General features: G+C 44.1%; 1 protein-coding gene across 1 annotated transcript in view; it reads left to right on the top strand.

Annotated features, from left to right (window-relative positions):
* Nucleotides 1-10,451, top strand: part of CFAP43 (cilia and flagella associated protein 43) — a 505,375-nt gene extending 494,924 nt beyond the window's left edge. Inside the window, exon 38 of the mRNA XM_069239443.1 lies at nt 8,068-10,451. Coding sequence (XP_069095544.1) covers nt 8,068-8,240 — 173 coding nt within the window. The 3' untranslated portion in view covers nt 8,241-10,451. The remainder of the gene's footprint in view (nt 1-8,067) is intronic.
* The last annotated feature ends 232 nt before the right edge of the window (nt 10,452-10,683 follow it).

Raw genomic sequence — 10,683 nt, forward strand, 5'->3', positions numbered from 1 at the left:
CAGAGCTTTGATGCTGTATGCATGTGTGCATGTGTACTCTGACATGACACAGTGCTGTCAAACCAGTCCCAGGTCAAGAGCCTATCCTGTTCCATGGCCTGCTGCCTTCACTTGTTGGAATAGGATGGACAAATAATGCTAAAGGAAGGACTTTATTTCTGGGTGATCTGATGATCAGATGAAGCTGACGGGTGTGCACATGAGTCAGGAAAGGTAGAGGAAGCAGTCTTCCAGAGCTATTTGAGGCTCTGTGTGTTTGTGTGTCTGTCTGAAATGTGTGTCTGTTCGCCAGAGTGTGTGTATCTAAAACACTCCAGGTAAGCTAGATTCCTATTGTGATTGAGTCATTCAGATTGCCATTAAACCCAGCACAGGGGCACCTGTAAATAGGACAATTGGCCGCCACCATCACCCAGCTCCAAGTGATCCAAGGTTCCTCACACAACACCCCACCCTGGAGAGCTTGGTGGTCCAAGCCTCTACTTCCCATGGTGCCTTCCCTTCCACTCCCCCAGATAGGGAATCCAAGAGGCTGGACCAACTTGGGAAGAAGATGTTTTCTTCCTCCAGGCTGGAGGACGGGACATCAATCTCTTCCTCAAAAAGGAGAAATTCAAGATGCCCACTCTTGCTCAGGTCTTGTCTGCCCTAGATCAAGGAGACTGGATGGTAGGGCTAGACTTGTAGGATGCATATTTTCACATCCCCCATCCTGCTTGACCAAAGGTGTTGCTTGCAGTTCAAGGTGGGCCATGAGCACTTTCAGTTTACTGTGCTCCTCTTCAGTCTCACCAGTGCAGCTCGGGTGTTCACCAAAGTGATGGCGGTGGTGGCAGCTCATCTTCGCAGATTAAGGGTTTCTGTCTTCCCCTACCTCGACGACTGGCTTATGAAAGCTCCTTCGGCCCAGGCAGTCGTCACCCACCTTCAGACTACGGCAAATCTCCTGCATTCGCTGGGGTTCACTATCAAAGTGCGGAAGTCACACCAGACTCTCTCTCAGAAGCTCCCTTTCATTGGAGCTGTTCTGTACACAGTGCAGTTTTGGACTTATCCTCCCAAGCAGTGAGTCCAGGATATTCTGGTTATGATACCGATGTTTTGGCCTTTATCCTGGATTTTGGTGAGACAGACTCTGAGGCTGTTGGGCCTCATGGCCTCCTGCATCCTGTTAGACAAATATGCCAAATGGCATATGAGGGCTCTGCAGTGGGACCTGAAGTTCCAGTGGGCACAGCATCAGGGTAATCTCACCAGCACTGTTCAGATCTTGGAGAGTACTGCAAAAGATCTGCAGTGGTGGTTAGTGAACTGCGATTGGGTCAAAGGCAGACTCCTCTCCCTTTCCCAACCAGATCTCACAGTAGTGACAGATGTGTCACTTCTGGGATGCAGTGGCCATCTGGGAGAGGTGGAGATCAGAGGCCTCTGTCTCCGGCGGAATACGGACTCCATATTAGCTTCCTGGAGCTCCAGGTGATCCGACTGGCATTGAAAGCATTCCTTCCTGTTGTAAAATGGAAGATGGTGTAGGTGTTCACGGATAACACCACCGCAATGTGGTACTGCAACAAGCAGGGCAGTGTGGAGTCATGGACCCTTTGTCAAGAGGTCCTGCGTCTCTGGATATGGCTGGAACAGCAGGGCATAACCCTGGTGGTTCAACACCTGGCAGGTTCTCTGAACGCCAAAGCAAACTAACTCAGCCGTCAATGCCTAGCGGATCACGAGTGGTGTCTCCATCCAGAGGTGGCAGAAGGACTCTTTCAGCAGTTGGGAGAGCCTTGTTTGGATCTGTTCGCCTCCCCAGAGAATGGTCAATGTCAGCAGTATTGCGCATTGGAGTTTCCAAGGCTGCACTCGCTCGGCAATGCTGTTTGTCGCAAGTGGAGTTCAGGCCTCCGGTATGCCTTTCCGCCCATGCCACTTCTGCCCAGAGTTCTCAAGAAGATCAAGAACAACTGGGCCTAAGTAATCCTGGTGGCTCCAGACTGGGCATGGAGAGTCTAGTATCCCGAGCTTTTGAAAATAATCATCGATCCTTTGATCAGGCTGCCTCTTTGGAAAGATCTTCTGTTGCAGTAACAGGGGAAAGTTCTCCACCCGAACCTGTCAACTCTGCGCCTTCATGTGTGGAGATTGAGCGGCGACAGTTATATAGATAGTCTCTACCAGATAATGCGCCACCAAAGGTAGGTAACTTGTTCTTATATACAACCACAAAGTAAAATATGGCATACACAAACAACACACACTTTCCCTTGAGGTCAGGGCTCTAGTGTTTGCTTACCAGTCCTCTGAGCCCCACGTCCCGCTAACTAGCGGTAGTTGCTATTCATCATTCACTACAGGCAACATTCAGTTTATGTCCCACTAGCAGTCTGAGGCTCAGGAGTCCCACACCTACTCTGTTAGAAAAGCCAAAAGTGTTTCAGTGTCGCAGCTTTGTCAGGCAGACAAGTTCCCCTGGGGCATTATGGCACTTCGCTCGGTCTTACCCGCACCAGCAGGGATTGTCTGACCAGAGTCCTTGAGAACATCTCTCTGACAAGCGCGGCGGCTGCACCAGGTGCCTCAGGTGTCTTCCCTACAGGGGGAGGAAGATTTTGACTGCTTCTGTTTCCAACCCTCAGTGGGAGCTCTGGTCCACATGTGTCTCCATGGCAGCCTCTCCTCACACAATGGCATCCACTAGTCTATGATTCTTGTCTTCCTCTGGTGGCCTTCTGTGGCATACACGGTCACCACCCCAGTTCCTCACTCAGGTGATGGGCCGATCGACATAGCAGTGTGTTGTCCTTCAAAGGGGCCCCCATGGCATATGGGGTTGTCGATTTATACACCACACACGGGCAGCAGCCAGATCAGCACAGCAAACCTAACGGCCATTCTCCTCTGACATGCTGAGTCGCTGACTTGACAACCCAGTCACTGCAGCAGCCATCTCCTCACACTTTGCTACAGGGATCCCCTTGGCAGGATCCCCCAATGGACCTAACTCACTCCACTGCTCTCCTTTTCCTCACAGGGCTCACTGGTCTTGGCAAACAGGCAAATACTGGTGCGCTGAGTTCCAGAGGCTGGTGGTCTTAGATGTCCTTGGGTGATGTCCCCTCTCCCAACTGTGAGACTGGCAGGCATTGGCCTCTAGCCCTGGTCACAGGCAGATGTCTTGCAGAGCTTGCCCTTCTCACAGTCTGTCTGTTTGCTTGACAACTGACAATTTTGGGGGCCTTAAGCTCCCTTTCTTATATTCAATTTCCAGACACCAAGGCCCATATTTATACTTTTTTAGCGCTGCATTTGCGTCACTTTTTGACACAAAAACGGCGCAAACTTACAAAATACAATTGTATTTTGCAAGTTTGCGCCGTTTTTGCGTAAAAAAATAACGCAAATGTGGTGCTAAAAAAGTATAGATATGGGCCCAAATGTGATTTGGGGTCCAAGTCTTTGAAGTGTGTATTTGGGGTCAGCTTCTTTTTGAAGTGCCATCCCCTCTTCCCTGCCCTTCATCCAGAAAGTGGTCTACTAGAGGTTCACACCTGGATGTCAGACACAGTGGTTACCCCAAGGCCCCAGCCCCACACTTTGATTTATCCTGAGATTTGCCCAGGCCCATTTGCAGTGACCTCTCTCTGAATGAAACAGCACCCTTTGAAGTGTGCTGAAGAGCCTGGCTCCTCTTCATCCAGTGTGTGCCCACTTAGCTCTCAGAAATGCAGTAATCCACAAAACTATCTGGGGGATTCCTCTACCTCCAGTCAGCCCTGAGTCTCCCAAAACACAACCCAGAATCTTCCATGTATTGTACGAATCATAGGCACACATACAATCAAGCACGTGCATGCAAAACACAGGCACTGCACAGCTCTACATACTAACCTGATGTAGGTCAAGGCTGAGTAGGCACGTACCAGCGGAACTTTAAAAAGGTGAGTGAGCCTGTAGACTTCACTCCAATGACACAAGATAAAAAAGGACCTGTTCACTTCAACTGATCACTATATGGTATGCTGCCACCACAGCGGTCATGCTGCTTAACTCCTGTCATAGGGAATAGCCTTTTACCACTTTTGGTTAAAAAAAGACAGCAATCTGTGAAACAGGCCTATGTCTTGGGACACACACACACACGACCTGTGTTTGTCCATAATGCCAAAAATCAACACAAGGGATCCAGACATCATTGCAGCTGGGGCACTCAGGGCAGGAGTACACATCCATAACAATGCAAGGTACTTTTCCGTCTCAACACAATTAAAGGACAGTTTAGTGTAGTGTTAGATTTACACCTAGCTGGTCCAGTGCCAAATATATTTAAATAGAATCCTGTATTCTAGTACATTTAGCATTTGCAGCAAAATACAGGTTAATTTATTGAGGTAATGTATACAGACACAACCAAGCCTCCTGGCTTTGTCGCACCTTGCTAGAGCTTGTTTTTTCTTTCCCTCAGAGTGCAAACAAGTTTTTGTGCATCGTTGTTCTTGCTGGACACCGGGCTCTGTCTTCATATTTGTGCATGTCTGACTGTGTTCAGTAGTTACAGGCAGAGACACTGCCAGTGTATTGAAAGCTGAGTTGCACAGGCAAGACAACCTGACAGGATCCAGTGTCTCTGGGACCAATGCACACACCAGCGCATTGCAGCTGCTTTTTCTCTGTAAAAAACCCACACTTAACTCTGCCAACCTTTCACTTACTGAACCTTATACTGCTTTCTCAGTGGCTGTCACATTAATAATTTGGGTCTGAAGAGGTGCAGGGCACGGCAGCAGCTGCAGAGCGTAAAAAACTGCAGGGACAAAATGCAAACTACACATTTATGCTTGACCAAGATGCCTAATACGGCCAAAAACCATGTACAGTTTATGTATATGTGCCAAATATAGTGTGTATGTATATGTGTGCTAGTTAGTGGGCTCCTGATACACATATTGGCAGGATGGTGCCCTACCTTGCTAAAACGCTGCTCCAGACATATTGGTGGTAATTATTGGCATATTGGAGCCATCCGTGGCATAATTAGTGCCACCACTTGCCGTAGTACTGGTACTATTATATTTGTGGCAATTTGGCAGCATGTTGTGGTTGTCCATAGCATTATGCTGCTCTCCCCTGGTATAATAGTGACCTGGCATAACAGTAATTCACACTGTCTTGAGAAGCCGTGGTATGATATAGCCCACTCTTGGCATACTACGGGCTTAGCATAAAAGTGGTGATTCATGGCACACTGTGGATATTCATGGTATGAGATGGTGACAGATGAGCATTGAAGGCGGAATCTATCTAAGTATGGTAGTAGTTGAAAATGAGTAATTTATGTTTGAGCACTGAACATGACTTTACTAAAATTTAAAAGGTCGTAGTGCAGACCCAGCAATTTGTTTTCGCTCTTGAAAAAGATAAGCGTGTGCTTTAAAGAACTATTTTTTTAAACTGATAGCAAAATGGTATATTTTCATAAACTGACAAGCAGATATTTGTGAACAAATATATGCATTTCCCAAAATGTATATGTAAAGCCGATATTCTGAGTGACAAATGGACCTGCGTCTAAAACCTTGATCTTTAAAATTAGTGTCATCTGTCTCCTGAGTGAAACTCTAAGGACTCCTCTTAACCTGAGTGACCGCACTGCTGCATGAGCCTGAAACCTCTATGTAGCTCTCTTGTTAACTGCCTGAGATTGTCAGAGCTGTATACTTTGTATTGTTCGTCCTAAACCTTTACAAGTAGACACGCTCTTAACATATGGTTGAGAATCTACATTGAAAGGGCAAGCCGGAGGGACAAAGGAAAGGGATTAAAATGTAATTGTTTTCTTATATGCTAAGGAAAATAATAGCAACATGAAATTGCATTTTATATACCAGCTGTATCAGCTATGGCTAGATATTTTTAAGAAAAGTGTGCTATATAAATGCATCACGTTTTCAACAATTTTCTCAAAATTATCTTAAGGCTGGCACACCTCCAATACTCTGTGGAAGGTCAATTAGGGTTAGTAGGCACACCATGAAAGTATGAGAAAATGTGCTTTAAATGCAATACCCCGCAAATGTCCCTTGAGGTGGCTGTGCTCGCTGGCACGGCTTCATCACTTGCTACACTCCGAGAAGGGTTACGCCCACCACCTTTAAAGCTGTGGAACCAGGTAGTGGATGTGGGCAGCAAGCTTAAATTGTGGGCACCCACACTTATTTCTCTACACATTTAACACTGGGCACTAACTAGGTGAGATAAGGTTCCTAGCCCAGACCAGGAGCCAGCAGGCTCAGTGTGCTAAACTGTTTTGCTCTAGCAAGGAACAGTTTCAGGAACCATGATATACTTTCACCTGTTCAATGTTTCCAGTAGTGCGACTATAAGCCCAGACCATCCTATTCTTCGCTCATGGGCTCCTTTGAATGCTGGTGCCGTTCTCCTGTCAGTGGTCCCTACCTGAAATTGGGAACTGCAGGAATTCTTCAGTGCAGTAAGTGCATTTTAGGACCAGCAGTCCAGATGTCTGGCTGACCCGTCTCCTGCTCTGCCTGCGCTATGTGGGAAAGCATTCCGTATGCAGTAGGGCACTGCTTTCCTAGGTATGTAGAGAGTATTTTCTTCAGGGGGTTCTAACAGTTGATGAAAACCCAAAACACATTTTTCTGGCATACTTCCACTGACAAAATATATTTACTAACCAAGATGTCAAAAGATCTCTTCACTTTGTACTTTTGTAGGCTTACACCACTGGGCGATCCACACAACTCTTTGGAACATAAGACCAAATCCTAGGAGGAAATGTATTTCTAGAAGATCCATAATTAGTTGTGTGAATCATTTTCCTTTACACGTCACCTAAAGACAAGTCCCTGTGGCCTATTCCTTTTTTCAGAACCAAATCCGAATTTAGAGAAGTCTTCGGACAGTGTCCTCTCATGATGATCTACATAGCTATCGTTATGTCTGCTGAAAGTACGCTTACTCAGCCATATTATATAAATTCTGACTACATGTCTGATGCTGGATATGGCAGGGCAGTCTGCCAGTTGCTTTCCATAAAATTGTAGAGTAATTCTTTGGGGCTTTTGAGTTGTAAACTCTATCAAGTAACGGAGAAAAGAGTGCATTTATTTGCAATGTTTTAATTAATAGGTAAACATTTTACTGACTTAGGTCGTATTCATTCAAGCTTTTAGTCTTCCTGATCCGAATAGTTGATGTTTGGTTTTTGGAAAATGGATATTTAAAATGTTTAGATCAGAGGTTTTGTATTCCATTTGGAAATTGCCATTTCATTCCCTTTTCGTGGTTGGGATATATTTGTAATCATGATAACATATGAATGTAACAGGTAAATTCCTTTTCTGCTAATTTCATCCCATGAAATCCCTTTTACTCTTCACTCGTTCTCCCTGCCTAGGCTACTGCAACCCTCCAGTGGGGCAGAGAGCTGGTACTAATTTGCTACAAGCCTACACAAATCTGTAATTTGTTTGCTTGATGCCTACCTGTCAAAAACAATTTATTTCACAGTCTTGAGATTCAGAACTGGCCAAAGTAACATTTGTAAAGGCAACTACGGCTGAACATTGCAAGGAAGTTGCACTACACAGTGGTGGACTTGAACCAGAATTAGCATGTCGAATGGCTATACAATTAATTGTATGTGCCATGAGTAATATTTGCTACAGAGAAACTGAGAGAGCAACCATCCCCATCACCACCACCAAGGCCCGAGGCACAAGTTTACATACACGTTTACCATACTTCACCTTTTCAACTTCGGTTTCTTATGCTCGCAGACTGGCATCTCAAGTGTGACCCATCGTCATGTTTGAAGAAAACACAGTTTAACGAGGAATATGCGGATACCATGTGAAATTTCTATTATCCCTACATATTTCATTTTGCTATCTATCTCCAAGGTTCCATCCATTTCCCCTGAAATCAGTCCCCCATCATTACTAAAATGAAGAACTTAGGTTTTTCAGAAATTTTAAATGTATACATTAGGTTTTAATGAAATATGCCTTCTTGTATAATTAATTGTCTGTTTTTCTTTTCCTCGAATAGGTGTGGAGCAAACTGCTGCAAGGCATGCCCAGGAACGATACCAAGAAATTGTCCAGAGGCGAAAATTGGTAGACTTGGCTAAGTCACAGGCTCAAGAAATCGCCGCTCTTCAGGCAGAAGTTGAAAGACTTAGGATGAAAACCTTTCCTGCTCTTGTCCAAATGGAATACTAAGCATGTAACTAAACATTACACATAACAGCTCTATTCAAGCAGAAGCTGGTTATGAATAGAGTAATTAATTTCAGCTCTCTCGAATCCTGTCTCACTCTTGTGAGATTTGTACCTTTCGTCCTGTGCAAAATTACAAAATAAACTTGATAAAAAAGTAGGCTCAAATAAATCAGTCATTAAAAAAGAAAAAAAGTTGATGACGATTCTAATTTGTTCAGTATCCACTGTATAGATATGCCCCTCATAATATTTTACCCAGCACATACCACTTTTGATCAATCAGATCTTAAAGAAACACCCCCCCGCCCCAAAAACAAAAAAGTCAGCAGTTATTGGCTCCCTGTCATTTTTCACTCTCGCATTTCTTCTCATCAGTTAATGTGAAGCTTTGGTTTATAGGTGAGCAAACAATACTAATTAATAAATCACCATCAAAGATGGCCCAATAACTTGCTCTTTTGGAGCAAAGATCTCTGTGTAGACTGAACATCCCAGTTAAGAGTTCTGTCAAAGTAGGCTGCACATGACACCCTCCTGAAGATGATAAATGAATTGCTCTTGAAGGTCAATCTTGTACTGAAAAGTTACATTTATGCTGGATCATCCACAACTCTCAGTGGGCTCAGGCCCATTTGTCCTTCCAACAGACACTACATAAGAACACAAGAAAATATTATGGAAAATAGAAAATCCAGCCAAGAATCCACAAAACGGACCAGTATCCTTGACTTTCACTTGTCTAAGTTTACTTATTACAAATGTGGTGGAAATCTACCTTTTCGGCATGGTCTTCCCTGGTTGTTCGGCTTTTTCTAGGCTCTATTTGTGCTGGTATAAGGGCCTTTTTCTCTGTGTAGTTAAAACGATTTTCTCCATGAACAAACATGGGTATAATTGAAAACCTTAACTTGGTCTTCCCTTAGAAATATGTTAGCAAGATGATCAAAAGTTTTTTGCACTCAGATTTAAAATTATAATTTCATGGTGAAAGTAGGTTTTTCATTATTTTTGTGAACAAGTAACTTTATAAACATATTTTGTGCTGCCTGAGCATCACGTGGCTTACAACCAGTTTTGCTACTCAGCCCCCTTCCAGAGGTGCAGTACACATCAATGGATGAAATTAATGACCCTGCCTTCCGAAAGAAAAAGGCTTGCTCTCTGGGCCCAGGAAGGGAATGGTATGGTCAACCACTGACCAGTCAACAGGGGTTAGCCATCTAGGATGGGGACAGGAACAGTTCGCTGAGTTCAGCCTTCACACTTAGACTCTGATTTAGATTTAGAGTATGGTGGGTGGGAGCTCCATCACAAAGGTGACAGATATCCTGTCCATCTTATTACATGAGCATTTTATCCTAATGCACATGTAATAAGAAGGATGGGATATCCGTCACATTTGTGATAGAGTCCCCATCTGCCAAACTCCAAATCAGGCCCTGACTCTTTCAACTGGAAGATGGCGAATGGGACTGAAAACATCTGCTCCCATATATTCACATGGCCATTCTAGTCTCTCTAATTCAGGTTCGAAAGAGAAAACATATCTTGGCCCTGAGAGAGGGAGGAACCTCATCCGAATAGGGGAATGGATTATGGAGAGCGAAAGCCTCTTCTGAAGGGAGAAGGAGTTAGCCATTTCTTAAATTTAGGGCATCTGAGTATTTTTTATAATAAAGTGAAGAGGAAGTGCTGCAAAAGAAGGTGGGCATAGGGCATGAAAGTAGAGAGAAATGAGTGAAAATAATCTAATCTCTAATCACTGGCTAGTGCACAGAATGAGCCTGCCTCCTCAACACCACCTCCTCAGAACGTTCTTGACATGGGAAAACAACTCCTGAAGAATGAAGACCCTGCTTAAAAAAGAATGACTCCTTACTCCTCCTGAAAATCCATCACTGCAACTGCTATTCAAGAGTCAAGTGGCTAACCGCGTATTTGCCAGCAGTAGGACTAGTTAGAAGCCTGCACTGAGAACATGGTGGCTGCAGGAGTAACCAGAAAATCAGGCTCATTTTGCTTGATCTCCCCTCTATTATGGTCAGCATGAAATCGTGCCTCGGTCCCAGTCAACTGCAATCTCAGACTTTACATTGGTTTTTCCCTTTTTCTTTGTGCTTTTTGCCTAAAAACTTTCAGTTCTTTGGTTACCTTTAACTGATTGTTATCATGTTGCTGTCTTTGTGCTTATTAAAGAAAATATCTAGTTTACTCCATTGGATTGGGGATTTCATTTCATTTTTGTTTTGTATTTTATTTTAAAATTATTGGTTCTGCTTGAATTTAACTGCCTGGTGCTTTTGCCATAGCTATCTGGCATTGAGTAGAGATGCACTAGCAACTGTGTTTTAGCCTAACCAGATTGTGTGTATTAAGTTGGCTGGGCCAAATGAATAAACATGTTCCAAATAAAACGTTTATCATAACAATGTCAGCACTCTTG

The sequence above is a fragment of the Pleurodeles waltl genome, chromosome 6, assembly GCF_031143425.1.
Source record: "Pleurodeles waltl isolate 20211129_DDA chromosome 6, aPleWal1.hap1.20221129, whole genome shotgun sequence".
Taxonomy (NCBI): Eukaryota; Metazoa; Chordata; class Amphibia; order Caudata; family Salamandridae; genus Pleurodeles; species Pleurodeles waltl.